At 42.6% G+C, this 17,706-nt stretch overlaps 1 protein-coding gene across 3 annotated transcripts in view; it reads left to right on the top strand.

The window, feature by feature from the left end:
- Positions 1 to 17,706, top strand: part of nek7 (NIMA-related kinase 7) — a 60,382-nt gene that overhangs the window by 22,351 nt on the left and 20,325 nt on the right. For all 3 annotated transcript variants that reach the window (XM_062395412.1, XM_062395413.1, XM_062395411.1), the window contains 5 exons: positions 6,310 to 6,450; positions 7,162 to 7,224; positions 11,263 to 11,373; positions 14,811 to 14,919; positions 17,041 to 17,148. In XM_062395412.1, coding sequence (XP_062251396.1) covers positions 6,310 to 6,450; positions 7,162 to 7,224; positions 11,263 to 11,373; positions 14,811 to 14,919; positions 17,041 to 17,148 — 532 coding nt within the window. The remainder of the gene's footprint in view (positions 1 to 6,309; positions 6,451 to 7,161; positions 7,225 to 11,262; positions 11,374 to 14,810; positions 14,920 to 17,040; positions 17,149 to 17,706) is intronic.

Genomic DNA, 17,706 nt, shown 5'->3' with positions numbered 1-17,706 from the left:
TATATCCCTTCATCCATTCATTGCCAGCATCGTTTCCCACCTCTTTCACATTTTGAACTGTAAATATCCTTGCCCCCCGTTTTGCCTGCGTCAATCAAGATGTGCCTTACAGTCCAAACATCCTGCAGACCACTGTGTGTGAGACGGACAGCAGTGGATGAATGTTGAGTTGTTTTATTGATCAGAGCTGTGGAAGCTGGCAGAGCCTGGCCTCCCTACATGCCTCTCTTGGTTCAATACAGCTCAGGTTTGTGTGCAGCTCTGGTCATTGTTGGATTTTAATACCGCCCTCCAACATCAGGCCCATTGATTTCTTTCCAGAAGGATGTTTTTGCCTCCATAACTATTGAATAGACTTTAAACAAAGAGGATCATCCATATGCCCCAGAGTAATTTTTTTTTCAGAAAGAAACAACACTAAAAATAGGCCGGTGCTCTCAGTAGTTGTTTTTCTTGCGTATGCAAGGGCGCTGCAACATTAACACTGGAATCGCCAAGGGGGTTAATTTATTTTAAGATTTGTAATTGGAAAATTAAGGATAATTGGGTTGTGCACAGAAGAAAGTCAGATAAAAGCTCTAATGATTAATTTGACTCAGGCAACAGCCCTCAATGCTTACACACACACAGGCACTACATCTTCTGTGGATCTCCCAGCAGTTGATTATGTATTATTGTTCAGGCTTAATGATTTCTCTCTTCTCTCTGTTTTTCCAATCTATTTCTAGCAGTTTACGTCAGTTTTATTTCCAGGCCTACTTTTTTATTGAATGCACAGTGAACTTTCTGTGTGGCATCCTGTTTTTTTACTCTGACAGAACACGTCTGAACTGATATCCCATTTAGTGGGAGCTGGAGAGCGAGAGAGAGTCAGTTAGTATGTAGATGGCTGTCTAGTCAGGAACCAGATGGTTGCCTTTCAACAAGTCCTCTATCTGTTTCACACTTTCCAAAGGTTCAGTCTGTTTTGCAGCGCCGGAGAAAAAAATCCACCAGCCTCCTGGAGAAATCTGAATTGTATGTGCGATAAAGGAAAATCTGTATTGCTTGCAATATCATTTCTCTTGGTCCCGAAGGTATGATGCATATGCATTAGGTAAACCAGATGAGCTGGAAAGGTGTGCATTTTTAATGCCGCATTTGCTCTTTGAGTGAGTGGGAGGGTTGGCAAGGAGGCCCCCCTCAGATCAGATTTTGATCGTCACTGCAGAGTTTGACAGACACAGATCTGTCGGTAAGCGCTGGGACAAGGCGGAGCAGTTGTGGAGCAGATTGAGGGGAGAGGAACGAGAAGCACCTTTGGGGTGAATCCTGCTGGTTTAACTGCCTGGTTGGCTCACTCGCTGACTGGCTGAGGATGAATATTGCATGGTGCCGTGCTCAAGGGGGCTGGTGACTGCTGCAAAGGGTGGGAGAGAGCCCCCCTTCTTGCCAGTTGCTGTTTCTGCCTGTATCCCTCCCTGTCTGTCTTGGAGACTACATCCACAGTAGTCCCACTAATACGGTAAACACTTTGTATGTATTAAAATAATTTTTGTCCACACTACATCACACAGAGGCCCCTGTCCTTACTAAAACATTAAGAAAATGAAAGACACAATTCCAATTGGATGACGCTCTGCCTTCTTTCACATGGCACAGGTGCTAGCAGGAAATTTGCATGAAGGAATCATGGAGGAGTGTGAATGGGACACAGTGGGCGGTATTTCCAAACATGAGAAGGACTCTGACCAACCGAGACGAAATGAGGATCTCTTACATACTGACACGGACCAAAACACTTGGCAGATTGTCGCAGACCAGTCACCGCAACCGTCTCAAACATCGCAAACCTCTTTTATTACTAAAGAAAAATCATGACAAACTGAGAACAGAGAAACAACAAAATTTCATTTGTGGATTCTTCAAGTTTCTCATCACATGTTAAAGATATACCAAGGTGGATATTACAATTGCTGTTCCAGATCCGACAATAATAAAGAAATAATTTGTATCATGGTCTGGATTACGGTATGACGTCAATACGGATATGAGATTATTGGCAGCTCAACATCACATCAATGTCAACACATGTACTGCGTGATTGAGCATATTTACATTTGAATCAGTAATCAAAGGCGTCCTGGTGGCCAAGGGGGCAAGGCACCATTGATGATACACAACATCCCCCGTTCATGTCTGGTCTGGGATCATAATCACTTCTGATAATTTTTCTATGATTGGATATCAAAACATTTTCAACCAACCAAAGGATGTGACCACAGTGTTCAGGTTTATTCCAGCAGACCTTTTTAATGCTCAGTGTGCACCGATCGAAAGATTTTTTTTTCGAGGTTAGCCAGCTCAGTGTGGACGTGCCCTGAGTTTCTCTCTCCCTCTCTGTTTCTGCATCCCCCCCTCTGTCTCTCTCCATGGGAGACAGCACCTCTCTGCCGCCGCTGGCCTTTCTGTGGCAGCCGTTAGCACTGCTGGGCTGTCACATCACACCCTCTTCCCTCTGCTGCTTGTCTTCCCCCCTCTCACCCTCTTTCCCTCTCCCTGTCTCCTGCATTCCCTTTTCCACTCACCATGTGTCCTGTCAGCTGTTTGGCAATGGTGTCATTATCGGGCAGCCTGTATCACACTTCCTCCGACGAGCGGTCTGTCTGCTCTCCCTGTCTCTCGCTCTCCTTCTCTCTCCCCCCTCTCTCTTTTTCTCTCTCTTTCAATCCCCCTGCTAGTGAGTTGCCGATGGCGGTTGTGTGTCACCTTTATACCCAAGACATGCTGTCCCTTAAAGACCTTTCCCATAATTCCTTGCACGGCTGCCACCTAATTTCCATCCCCTGCAGCTTGTCTCCATCACCAACCAGAATGATGTGAGTGAAAAGAGGGAGCACAGCACATTGTACACGGCAGAAATGTGAGGTGAGAAAGAGATGAAGAAAGTCTGCATCACCAAAATCCTAATTTAGAAAGAGACTGTAAGAATCAATGCTCCTTAAAGTAATTGCTTCTTCTTCTCAACCTCTACTTGTAGTAAAGACCTGGAGTAAATTATCTATTCTGATATCTGATGTTTTATTTAAGATTTGTATAGTGATCTTAGACTTTATTTTTTTATATTTATACTATTCGCAGATTTCAGCTCCAGCTGTGGATAAAAGTTGAGTAAAGTGATAAATTAATTCCAGGTAAATATTCAGCTTTGTTTGAAATCTTCGGGAGAATTATTTTAAATGAGTTGAATAGGATGCTTTTACTGACCTGCCTTATTATTTCTTTTTGTTCTTTTAGATTTTTTAATGCTTCCCATGAATGAATAAAACATTTAGCCATGGCAGCATTTGTGTGATGCTTAACTCATTCAGATAAACATGATACACATGACCTGTTCTTCTGAAAGGTCTGTGATACCCTCATCCTTTAACTCAACCTTCTTATTAAACATGCACCTGAAAGTCATGTTAAGATATTTTTTTCTGTGTAGCCCTAGCAATTTTGCCAAGACACTGACCCTGTGTCCTTCAGGGTCATTCCCCTGTGACTTCCTGTGTGCTCGCATGTGTGGGTGTGTGTTTGTCAGGGCTTTGTGTTTCAGCTGGGAGCTTCTGATTGTGTGACACCCGTGTGCGGCAGATGAGACGGCCTGTCAGTCAGCTGCGGCCTGGCTGCCCTTTGAAGGCCAGGCCAGGGGGCGAAGAGGTGCCGCAAATGGCCTGTGAAGTTTACATACACTGCCCACTGCTAAACAGATTAGCTCTAATGAAGTGTCTAATGCCGGGGCTGCTGGCTGACATAATCCTGCCTGGCAGCCCGGCCCCTTGGCTGCCAAAAAAGCTGCCCTCCCTCCAGCCCTCTCTTCCACCCTCGCATGGCCTCTGCTGCCACCCAGGGCGACTCCACACGGGGAGGTGCCCACTGTTAATCATGCCGGACAGTGTGCGATCTGACATGCAAATGTAGGTCATTGCATATGTAAATGTGTGATTACGGGGCTGGCATGCCAGGACACATTAGCGAGACTGTGCTCTCAGCAGGCGGTTGTCACAGCGCTTTAGAGGTTCATGCTAACATTTGTCAAGCTACCACGCAGCGAATGAAAGCAATGCCCCCTTGTCCTCTCTCTCTTACTCATTCTCTCTCTCTTCCTTGACTCATTATCTCTCTCTCTCTCTCTCTCTCTCTCTGTCTCTCTCTCTCTCTTCTCTCCTTCCCTTCTCTTCCCCAAAATGTTCATCCCTCTTCGTTTGTCATTATTTAGCATAATTTAGCCTTTTTTTTTGCATGACACGCCCCTTGTAGATTTTTTTATAGGTTTGCATTTAAAATACAAGTTACATTTATTAGGAAATCCCCACTGGAACTATGATAGTGTTTTGAAAGCATTCAGGGGTTATTACCAGAGAGACACAACCGTTCTTTTGAGCGATGGTAATGTTAAACAGTGGGCTGTGGAGCGGAGTGTCATGCTCGCTGTCAGACTGACTCTCAGACAGCTTTGGATGATGGTGGTGTCATGCTGAAAAATGCACACACCTCAGCAGTGTTAATTGGACAGGGCATCTCATTGGCTCGCACCTCTTCCGTTGGCTGTCAAACATAAAACAATGACGTGCTTAAATTGGTTATTTACCCAACCCCGCACCCACCCACCCCCCCAAACCCAGCCTTGGATGAACAATCCTTGGAATCATTCATTATGAGTTTATGAATCAGTTCCTAACACCTCACATGCAAGAAATTATTGATTTTCTTGATTCAACATGATTCAACATTATTTTGTTAGCTGCTTTAAAAAATGTCAGACATTTTGCAGACTAGAGTTTAATTTGATTGACTAAGAAAATATTGTGAGAATTATAAGTGAAAATAAATTTGTCATTAGTTACTAAACTCTAGTTTAGTTAAACGATCATCAATTCTTCAATGAATTTGACCTGGTCTTCCTTGGTAGTGAGTTGGCAGCTGCAGGAGTCCTGAACAGCCTCTGGTCTTTTCATGGTAACTTTGTCAAACAGTGGCACACAAGTGAAGCAAACAAGTGTGATGACACTCCTTCCGCGTGTGTTTTGGTGGTCCGGAGACTTCATTTTTGACCTTCTCCCCTCTCCTCGTCTCCCTTCTGTCTGTCCTAAGTCGCCTGCCCCAGAGCGGCTCCCACAGCTACATTGGCAGAGGCACTGGTGACATGTGGCATTCTGATATCTGTCACCTTCTGTTTGCTCCCGCCAACGCCTTGTACAAGTTTAACAAAAGGCTGGAAAGGTCATGCAGACTGCTCTGTGCTTTTTGTTCCTCTCACATCATGTCCAAGGGGCTCATTCTGGTTTATTTATTTATTTGTGTGTGTGTGTGTGTGTGTGTGTGTGTGTGTGTGTGTGTGTGTGTGTGTGTGTGTGTGTGTGTGTGTGTGTGTGTGTGTGTGTGTGTGTGTGTGTGTGTGTGTGTGTGTGTGTGTGTGTGTGTGTGTGTGTGTGTGTGTGTGTGTGTGTGTGTGTGTGTAAATAAATCTAGATTTTGAGTGTTAATTTGTAATCAAACAGTTGGTGCCAACATGTCTGGTGTCCTACTGCATGCCTTAAGGTTAATGCTGGCTTGATTCATGTAAGTAACACTTTTGAATTGATAGTTAATTAAATAACAGAAATTCTGTAGTTTCCTGGATCTCTGGGCTTTTAGTGAGGTGATGTGCTGCTACAGTTAAAATTGTGCAGATTCCTCAGGACCTTTCATAGCATGACACATCAGCAAGATGCCAGTCAAATCATCAGAAGCCTTCAGCAGCCTCTCAGCAAAACAAACTACAGAGGCTGGGCCTCTCCAGTTTTACCCACATCCTTCAGCTATCATTCATTTCCTCTTCCAGTAATGTTGAGAAGTTATTCCACGAGCCATGTCACTTATCCTGTCAGTGTCGTGGTGGTGGTGGTGGTGGTGGTGGGGGGGGGGAACCAATCTCAGATGACTTTGCGTGAGAGGCGGGGCACAAACAGGGCAGGTCGCGAGACACAACCATTCACACTCATGTTAACACCCACAGGCGGGCAGGTTTTCAGTCCCACATTTTAGAAACATGCATGTCTTGGAACTGTAGAAGGACATGGTAGCAATTAAACTAACAATTAATCTAACTTTTTCCGCAGATTTGATCACTCAGTCATGATTGGACCAAAAAAGTCCTGATTCATGGAGTAGGGTTTAGTGATTAAAATTTCCAAAATATTTTCAATATTTCCATCTGCTTGAATCACGCTCTTCCAGGTTCCGATTCGTGACACCCCCAATGTGTGTTTGTGTACAAACTGAATAGAGTTTTTCTTCTTTCAGAAACCACTGCAGCCAGATATGGGCCATAATTCCCTCGCCAACTTCCAGATCGAGAAGAAGATTGGTCGTGGGCAGTTCAGTGAGGTTTACCGAGCAAGGTATCTGCTAGACAACACATCAGTGGCCCTGAAGAAGGTCCAGGTAAGTTACAGATAAATAAATATAAAGTCCATTTGAATGCCTAGTGCAGCCAGTGGTTTTAGCAAAAGGGAAATTTCAGCTATTTTTGTGTCCAACAACCTTTTATCACCTGTCGTTGTATTGCCAGTCAAACCTGAATTAAGTTTACTTACAATAAAGGGAAGTTAAGCACTTGGGATTTATCTAGAACTTAATCAACACATTGATATTATTATGTTGATGTTGCTGATATTGAAGTGTAAACAGAAACACAAATTAACTTAAAGAAATTAATATAAATATGAAATTAACTATCAATAGATATCATGTTGATTATGCGCATACACTGATACTGTACAATATTTACAGATTCAAACACATTCACAAAACCAGGAGGTTAAGTTTCTTTGGTACACACACACACACACACACACACACACACACACACACACACACACACAGAGTGATAGGTCCGTGTTACTATGATGTGAAACACCTGTAGTCACTCCAACGCCACTGTCTAGATAACAGCAACCATGTTTTCTGTTAAGTGATTCCCTCCCCACACACACTTTCTCTACACTTACAGATACACATCAATCTTACCATTTCTTGAACATGTCATAACACCCCCTTTCTCTCTCCCTCTCTCCATCCATCTCTCTCTCTCTCTCTCTCTCTCTCTCCCCCTCTCTTCCTCTCCCTCTCTCCCCCCTTTTGATCTCTTGATAGATATTCGACTTGATGGATGCCAAAGCTCGGCAAGATTGCATCAAAGAGATAGATCTCCTTAAGGTAAAGAACCAGAGAAGAGGGAGACAGCGTCATGCGCTGCGCTCTGTTCTCTTAAGGTGCCTCAGCTGAGACCTTCCACCACAGGAAAACAATTGATCTGCACCAGACGGCTTGGATGTGTGTTGTGTGTGCGTGGGTCTGTGCATGTGTGTGCAGGGTTATGAATGCAGAGGGGGTGTTTTTGTATTTGTGCACACACGTAAAAAGAGTGAATGAATATGTGTGTGTGACTCTAAAGTACGTGTGTATTGTGCAGCAGTGTTACATCCCTCCAGGCTCACATTGACTCCCTTTTTAATGCCAAAATCATTGTTTTTTATCTTTTTGTAATGTTTAAAGCCGGGCAACAGAGCATCGGCATGGAAATTTAGCAGCCTCCCTCATGTGCTTCTTGATGTTTTACCTCCTCCGGTTCCTCATTCTTCTTTTTACTTTTTTTTTTTCCAAGAGGTTTCATTTATCAAACTATCTTAAACATGTCAAATGGGCTGCTCCCAAATACTAATGAACAACTAATGACAGCTTCAGTATTTCCTGTCTGAAAGATTGTAGATGTGTGTCAAAGTTGTGTGTGTTTGTGTTTTGATTGTGTGCATTCATGCATCCCTTGTAGTGTCTCCCTCCATATATGCAGCCCCTCTGTGTGCGTGTGTGAGTGCGCACTGCAGGCGGTTTGTGCACATATGCGTGCTCACACATACACATTAGAGAGAACAAGAAAACAAAACCAATTAGTTTGTGCCACTCAAACACTTCAGTGAAGCTCCCGGGGCTCTGCGGGCCAATCAAAGACAACGATACTCAGATGCGAGCGAGATCCAGCAGAGAGCTGTAATCTGAGTAGCAGATCACTGACTTGACGGCATGAGACAGCCGAGTTCGCCTGGGTCCGTATCTCTGACCTCCTAAGAGGGGTCAGTGCAGGGTTAAATGTCACCCTCTGCCAGGTGACTACATTTCTTATTTCCTTTTATGCATCTCCTTTTTTTCCCCCTCTTCTTTTGTCTCATTATATGAATCTTCTTCCTCCGTTCCATTCTCTGTCTGTCTCTTCTGCTTGTTCGTTTCTCGTCGATCTATACCTTATTCGTCCGATTGCCATGTAGTTCCATCCATCCCCTCCTCCTTTCACTCTCCTTCTCTCGTTTTCCCCCTCAGAGCTTTTAGCTTTTTTGTGCCCTTTCTTTTATCGTGTAAGCTGATTGGTAGTGAACATGGAAGTTATGCCTGGCCCTATGCTGCCCAGCCAGCCTTATAATAAAGGGCCGAGTGTGAGAGAGAGACAGTCCTTCTGCCTTATCCCCACTAGACAGGCCAACAGGAGACACAGCCAAATCAGAATAATGAGAGGCACACTGGCATGGGCCGACTGGAATGACACACATACTTGTGCATGGACACACACACACACAAACACATATACACACATTCAGTCATGGCCTTTCAACAGTCTGCCTATTTGTTTGTTTGTCTGTCTGTGTTTGTGTCTGCTCATTCAACTGTGTTTTCCTGTTCTGGCATGATGATTTTAACTTGAGAATCTCACTTCTCACTCGGTCCTTTTGTCTAAACCCTCGCTGATAGGAATGTTGGTTGCAGAAATAGCCCGCTCCCTGCCAATCTGCCAGCTTCACCATTCTTGAAATCCCACAGCTGTGTATTCCTCTCGCTTGTGGTTACTATTAAGACTGGATTGTATTCTGAAGAGTAATGATCCGCCCAAATTAACAGTGAAGAGCAGTAATGATGTCTGTCTGCTTGCTTGTCTGTGTTCTTCGTTTTATGTATTTGTGTAAAAATGTGTGTGTGTGTGTGTCAGTGTGTATTAGAGTGCGGCTACGGCTGCATATTTTCATCTGAACCTGACCCGAGTCTGAGAGAGTAAACGAGCCCGACCCGAACCAAGCAGGCATTCTGTTTTTTATGCCTGAGCATGATGCAATTAATTTCAGCTGAAGCTCTGAGTTTAAGTTACCCTGTCATGGAGTTGTTACCATGGTCACAGCTTGCCTGTTTACCTTGATTACATGTGGGTGTGCAGCTTTTAAATGACTGTCAAAAGACAGTGATTTATATTGACTATAGGTAGATTGATTTAACACACAAAGTTCAAATATTATTTGACTGAGATGACCAAACGGAAACCGAACTTGTTTTGTTTTTGTTTTAATCTTTGTATCCAGCCTCTAGCGTGTATGTCAGGGTTCTGCTTCTGATTAGATTATTCCTGCGGTTTACTGACAAGACCAAGAGCTGGCAGCCAGCAGCTTCATTTAACATGATACACACACTAACTGCACTTCTTTAGGTCTGTTTATAAGCTCTATATTTCTTGTAGCAGTTTTAATGTCTGTATCTCCTTCAACTAACCCAATTTCCATATGCACTAATTTCCTTGCTCTAAAATATGAATATCTGACAATACAAGGCATTCATTTCTGCTGGTGATGGTGATCAGCACACTGGATCAATCATTGTGATCAGCTGCTTATAAGCATGTAATTTAATTTTATAACTATAATCTAATTTAGTATCATGGTTAATTTTGAGTCATCAGCATTAATCAGTCTATTGTCTTCCTTTGAAACACATCACCAGCTCACCAGATACGTCACACGGTCCTGCATGATTAAGTGATTACACACACTGGTAGGTCTCAGCCAGCATGTGTAATTACATAATCAAGCAAGACGCTATGTGATATTTCCCAATGAATGATTGTTTTACTGCAGGAGGCTCCAATCCATCATTTACATAAACATCTGCACGTGAACACATCTCTTTATTTCTCTGAATCCTCCGCCCGAGGTTGAAGTTGTGGAAGAGGAGTGGGTCGGGACGGGTGGAGGAGGGGACTTGTCATCGTTCCCTGGCTGTGCGACAGCGTGGATCCGTGCAGAACTGCCACCCTGAGCCAAAAATACATCTGGCAAGAGCGGACACGGGAGGGTGAAGGAAAGATGGAGACATGAGAGGGAAAGGGGGAAGGAATGGTAAAGCGGAGGGATGCAGGGATGGAGTGGAGAGTGTAGTGTAGCGGAGTGCACTGTACTGTGCTCTCCTTTCCCCTCTTGTCTGGATCATCCAGAGCATGAACATTTCTTTAATCACAGCAGAGAAAGCAGAGTGGAGCCGAGTGGAGGACGCTTGTCACACCGCTCCGTCTGCTTGCATCACGGGCCCCCCTCTCCTCCACATCGCCACGCCACCCAGCTCCACACCTCCAGCTCTCCACATATCACACTCCCCCCCCCACCCCTGTTCACCTTCTCCTTCTCTTGCTATTCCCCCTCATCTTTGTTCTCTTTTCCAAACTCGTCACCCCATTCAGTTCTGCCTCCATCATTCCTTTTCCTTGTCTGTGTCACTGTGTCATTTGTTTCTTTCCCTTCATTGCACCTCTCTCCCTCCCTCCCTTCCTCCCTCTCGCCCCCTTTTCCTCTCTTGCTCTGGATGGATAGAGACTTTGTGCTTACTACAGGGAATGCTGTTCCTGCCTTATTGGCCAACCAACAGGAAGGAATCTCAGGCAGAGATGAACCCAGGATGCTTGTTTTTCTGACTGCCAGCCATGTCAGCCTGTCAGCCGTGTGTGTGTGTGTCTGTGCTTCACACACATGGGTTGTTGTCACCACAGACAGAGGGGTTGTTTTGACATATCACCCAGCTTTGTCACACTTGAGGACAAAAGCATCTCATTAAGTCCGCATTTACAAAATATGGAATCCAAAAATGGATCCAACTGTCTTATTTTAATTGGTGGTGAAAGTATAGTTGATTGCACAACTTATGAAATAAACCTGTTATTTGTCAGCTGGTCGGTTGTTTGGATATAGAATGTGTAACAGGTTTGTAAGAAGACGCTGCAGTCCATAGTTTTGACAAGGGAGGATTTTTCACTCTTGGTTTAGATGGTGTGACCAAGGACGCTCTTAATGTGACAAGTGTCACCAACATGTCTTGTGGCTGTTTTTTCTTTAGCTCTCTCATGACATGTCTTGATTTTTTTTTTTTTTTTTTTTTTTTTCTCTCCCACAGCAATTGAACCACCCCAATGTGATAAAGTACCACGCATCCTTTATCGAGGACAATGAGCTAAACATAGTCCTGGAGTTAGCGGATGCCGGGGACCTCTCACGTATGATCAAGGTAAGGTGCTCTGCCCAGCAGCTGCCTCTCTAGCTGCCACTTGTGTCCAGGAAGCTGATAGAGGAGTGATTTGATTCTGTGAAAACTTCTATAACACTCAACCACAAGAGGCCAGAAGGACACAGATGATATGAAATTATACAGCAATTTTATTGCATTTAAAGGGAAAGTCCGAGACCAGCTTTGAAAGTGGTCACTTTGGTTTTACAGATTATTGAGTTATGAAAACTATTGTGATTTATACAAATATTAACACTGACTTCATACTTCTTATCTTTAGAACTTAAAACTAACGCAGTCAGCAATTAGAGATTTATTTCTAAGTACTTTAATATGATGATGAATAGGTGTATAACTGGTTTTAATTCATGTTCTGGCCTTGGGGGACAATATCTGAACATAAAAATTACCGGTCCGACATTGTATCTCACATTTTCTATCTGAAAGAAATGTTAGTATTGAAGGAACAAACTGCTGACGTGGCCTTTTAAGACTGAAGGAATTGTGGCAGGGGGTCTGTGGTTTGCGGCTGTAAAAGGATTTTGACTACCTGGACACTGAGTAACGGTGAATCATCCACTCCACAATAAAACCAAAGCCAAATAATATAAGGCCTCCTGCAAACTCCTTTAATCCTGATGGTCTGCGGTGACATGTGCCTCGACTGGGAAAGGGAAGTTGTTAAAAATCAAACAATGATTAATTCTTCTGAAGTTACAGCATGTTTTTGTATTGGGGGGGGGGGGGTGTAAACAATTACCCACGATAACTTATCTGGCTTTAATCTAAAACTTTAACTCATATCTTTTACAGATTAATCCTGAAGTTCAACTGGTTATATTTTTATGAAGATGTGGGAAAACTTGAGGTTTCAAATTTTTTTTTCACTTGTACATCATTTTTTAAGACTATATTACACTATACTATAAATACTGACCACATATTTTTGGAATCAACTTTCCCAGTTATTCATCATAGTTTGATATCCTTAATAAAGGAGATGCATTCATTTTACTAGCTTTAACCATTAAAATAACACTTAGTCAATATAAAAGCATTTGTATGCTTTAATATAGCCACAATATATATATCATGTGTGACTGATCAAATAGGTGAGTAGAGTTGACCTCAATCTTATTTCTTTTGTTCAGATTTGTTGCTGTTGAAATTGGAGCAGAAGAAGCAACATTATTGTTTAAAAGTGACAGCGATTCCATCCCCGGCTTTTCCTGTTATCCGTTTTTGGTAGTTCGACCAAAATCCAGAGTTATGATAAAATCCTGCCAGTATAGCAAATTAGTGGTGTGCGTGTAAAAACCCTGGTCTTCTCCCATGCATAAATGATGCGGCAGCGTTGTAGCGGCACAGCTCGACAAGCTGTTTGCAGTCATACTCAGCAGCTCCACATCCACATAGTTCAACACAGCAAATTAGGAGAGGCGAGGATTAGCGGTACAAGAGAGAAGAACATGGCAGGCTCATCACACACATACACACACTGGTATGTATATCCAGTGCCGACACACACCTACAAACTGAACACATACTGTACATATGCCTTGCTTTACTCCAAGGTATGTCGAGACACGGCCATGGAGACACCCACACAAATGTTCAGAGATCACTTTACAAAGACATAACATGGCAGTTTGAGGAGGTAAGGTAACAAACCACTGAGCGTCACTATGTTAGCCAAGCTAGCGAGGATGCTGGGAGCATTCAGACTGTGCCTCCTCCTTATGGCTGCTGACACCACACAGGGCACATGTGCATTTGTCTCCTGCACCGCTCTAAATGATTTGTTTTCCTAATGTAACAGTGGCAGTCCAGAGGTGCATGCCAGGGCTTAGCCCCACTTCTTTGGCTGTACTGGGAAGTAAACACATTCGTACAGTTTTCCATATGTAAAACAGACACCAGCCCCCCCGATGCATGAATTTAACATTTTTTATTCTTTTTGATTTCTCGTCTTTCTTGCTGCTCTCTCCTCTTTCCCCTATTCCTCCCTTATTCTCTATTACTCTCTCTGACCATCTCAGAATTCAAATGAAATCAAATGGTCCTTGATTTGCATGCACTTACAGAATATTGCATGTGCAGTGTTTGCTGTTAAAGGCATGGAGAAGAGGGTGGTGGTGGTGGTGGTGGTGTTGGTGTGCTCCCCCATTGACATCAAACAGTCCTCTGATATGGAAATGGGAGGGCAAGGGAAGAATGGCTCCTCACTGACGCTTTGTCTCGATGTAGGCCAAGGTCTATCCCTCCATCCCTCCATCTATCTCTAACCTTCTCTTTCATGCACACCATCCCTCGTTTTCTGTGCCTCTTACCATCGTCGACATCCTTTACTTACTGATTCTTTATAATGTGCCATCACCTCACCATTCTTTCTATCTGTTTGTTTCTTTTCTCTTATTTGTTATTTGAATTAATGTATTTGTAATAGTCACATCCTTTCCCTACCTTGACCTAACTGATCTGACTGGAGACTATGTTTCACTTTGTTTCTATAATAAATACCTCCTACTACATATTTTCAACTGTAATCGGTTCTTCTAAATACAATACAAACAATCACACCTATCTTTGTCAAAATTATAACCGTAGTTTTATAAGATACAACTACAACTAAATATACGTTTTTGTAAGTTTTCGCAGGAGTCTCTGCTAAATGTCTAAACTGTAACTGCCATGTGCAGGAGCTGGATCCAGTTGAAGCTTTTCCGTCCTGTAAATAGAACCACGAAAACACCCTTTAAAATCCTGCCAGTAGCCGGATTTCCTACATCTTCTTATACTTAGACAATGCTATGAGGAGGAGCTCCAATTTTCATTAAATGATTTTTGTCTTTGTGGATCAAAAAGCCACGATGTCCAAGTTTAAGCTCTGTCATCAGTGTGGCTTTTTAGGGGAGGGACCAGAGTCTAAATGATCCAGAACAACCCCCATGAAATAAATAAATAAATTAACTGAAAACAACTGGAACCCTCGTCCCAAAAACCTGCACTTAACAAAAGAGCTGCTGTGTGCCAGATGGGAGCCTTTTGGAAGGTACCACAAATTTCTTCTCTCTGTTCTCAGGGAATTCATGTGCTTCTCATTGTAGGCCATAGAGAAAATGAGATGGAGCTTGGTTAGGAAAAAGGACCGAGCGAGAGGAGAGCGGTCTGGGTTGCATTAGGAGTGGAGTCACAGAGCTGAGGACTGTGGCCGGGGATTGATGCGGCACAAACGCAGGCAGACATAAAAACTTTTGCTACAATATTAAAATTGTATTCTGTGCCACACAAGACCTTTTACCATCCCTATTAAAGTATTTTATGTGGTTTTTTTTCAGGTACTCTAATGATTCTTTGTTTTTTTGTGTGTATGTGTGCGTGCATTGCAAATTTACCCACTGTGTGACTAATAAAGGATTATCTCTCTTACTTTTCAGCACTTTAAGAAGCAGAGGAGGCTTATCCCAGAGAGAACGGTGTGGAAGTACTTCGTCCAGCTCTGCAGTGCGCTCGAACATATGCACTCCCGGAGGGTCATGCACAGAGGTAATGTTAACCCACACACATACCAATACATAGATTTATTTTAATATATAGAATCTCTCAAAACCTGAACCAAGTTGTGCTTATAAAATGAGCCTCCATGAATGTAAAAATGTTTCAGTAGTATTGGATTATGTATTTTGAATGCAGAGATTTATAGAAATGCTGCTCAGATCTATTCTCACCTCCTATGAATTTTATGGATAAGAAAACACAGAAGCAGAGGTACCACTTTTTATTGACAAAATTAAGTCAAAGATATGAACTCTTACATTAGCCCTTGACAATATATTTTATTTTTATTCAAAACCGCTTTTAAAGATAATACTATTATCATTTGCTGCATTTGTGAATTTTGCATTTGTAATTTTTTCAATGTTTGTATGAGCTTAACAATTTAAGTAAAACTTTGAATCTTGGAACAAACGGACGTTGGAATTTGATGAGTCATTCATCCCTGAAATATTTCACAATGTCCCAATGACCTTAGTGTTGCCACAGAAGGCTCAGCTGTCTCAGGGGTAAGGGGTCAAGGGACTGTGGAATAAAGGCAATGACAGTCGGGACTCCTTGGTCTTCATGTAGTTCTGGCAGTTTGTAGCTTTGAGGTGTGTTTGGGGTCTTTGTCCTGCTGCTCTCTCCACAAATATGCAAACCACAGAGTACAGCATGTGTCTGAAGAATGAAGTGGTACAGAGTGTGGTCGATTCGGTGCCTACTCCAGAGTAGGCGAAACACCATCGGACTTGAATAATCTCTCCACCATGTTTCGCAGTCAGTCTAATACACCGATGTATCATTATCATTTTTGTCTCCTTTATACACTCTTCTGTTGCGGCCTGCAATTTCAAACTTGGATTCATCAGTAAATAGGACGTTTTATTTTTTTTCAGTCATCCACAGTGAAATGCCAGTTCTTCTTAACCCGCATCAAATGTTTGGCCTTGTTTCCCGGCTGAGGAGCCGTTTAGAAACTGCTACTCGTCCTCTGAGACCACAACAAGACAGCCCTCCTTTGACAGCTGATTGCTGTCTTGAATTCTTTATTTATCTGTATCTGTGACGAGAGAGATTTCTATCTCTCAGGGAATGAAGACGGATGTATTGATCTCTTGATGGTGTTGTAACTTTTATACTTCCTGCATCTTTAATGTTTCTTCTTTATTGCGCATGAAGAAAATCGTATGTTTTCAATGATTTTTAATACTCGAGCTTCTTAATTATTTCCAGGTTTATATGAATGCAGGGTTTTCTGTGAAAGAGAAGGACTCGTTTTAAACTTAGCAGACCTGTTACATGCACAACAAACGTATGACAAACTAAAGGAAGACGCGAAACCTCAAAAGCATAATGTTGGCATTTTTAAGAAGTTGAAGCATATCATCACCCGATTTGGATTAAACACAATCTCTTGTCATGGTTCAGAAATTGACAGAAAACAGAACATTATGTCTGTATTTCAATCTGGGTTTTCTTTACTGTGAATGACCTTGTTGCATATGACAGAAAGTTTAAGTGAGGCTCTTAAAAAACACATAGACCAGAGAACAGAGTGTTTATGGCCCCACATGCTTTCAATAGGGCCTGGTCAAGTCCTAGATTCATATACATAGGCACAGACACACACACACACACACACACACACACACACATACATACACACAAACAGCTACAGGTGATGTACTTCCGTTGGGCTGACTCTGATTAGGGCACAGGAACAATAATGAACCCTGAGCTCTGAGTTTTAATGACCACTTGACAGAGACCGCCTATTCAAAAGCCGCTTACAATTATACGGGAGCAGTAAATTTCAAAGGCGGATGCGTTGTCACATTTACGTTAAGTTTGAAAAGGCAACAGAAATCGGATGCTAACACCCAAAAATACCTTAGATTAACATTTCATTGTGTAACTTATTTCCATAACGCTGACATGTTTTCTGGGCTAAGTGGAGATGCAGTTTTTGTTTACTATAGTTTATCCCAACCACAGGTGTTGTTGCTGCTTCTGTTACTAATATGTAATTTATATTAGGCCCTTAAACAGTCTGAGTTAAATTCAACCAGTTCATGAATGCCTTCCTTTTCTCTTTTACTGACTCCTCTCCACACTTCTCTTCTCCAGATATCAAGCCAGCCAATGTTTTCATCACAGCCACAGGAGTAGTGAAACTAGGAGACCTGGGACTTGGACGATTCTTCAGCTCCAAAACAACTGCCGCTCATTCGCTAGGTATTTTTCAACAGTCTACACACACACACACACACACACACGCACACGCAATGAAAGAGAGAGGGAGCGAGAGCGGCCGTTAGTAATCACCCAATGTTGGATGTGTTTCATTAGGCATGGTGAGCCCAGAGCCATGTGTCATACAGTCATGCTGCCTGGCTAGGGCTATACCCACCCCCTTCATAGGCCACTTAGCCACTTCCTGTGGCCTTGACCTTTAACCCTAACACAGATGAAGAGTGGGCAGAGGCGGGTTGAAACACAGCTCTGATTGTGACTATGTGCCATAAAACAAGCCGGCCAACTTTACAATCGGGGTTATTATTGGCAGTGCTCGGGTATGTTTGTCACAAGTAGGAAATAAAATCATATAACACTAATATTTTTTTGTTTCAGAGAAGGGAAATTTTTTGCCACAATAACTAAGACGTAACAAAAAAAGGAGTTGCTTCACCTAAGACTGCACAAACTGACAAATTGAATTATATCACATGTTTAAAATCCATTCTTTGGTGTTTACAGTGTTAAAGGACAGTTCTATAAACCTTTTGGATCAAG

This window comes from Platichthys flesus, chromosome 9 (genome assembly GCF_949316205.1).
Source record: "Platichthys flesus chromosome 9, fPlaFle2.1, whole genome shotgun sequence".
NCBI classification, from domain to species: Eukaryota; Metazoa; Chordata; class Actinopteri; order Pleuronectiformes; family Pleuronectidae; genus Platichthys; species Platichthys flesus.
This window is presented reverse-complemented; position numbering and strand designations above follow the sequence as displayed.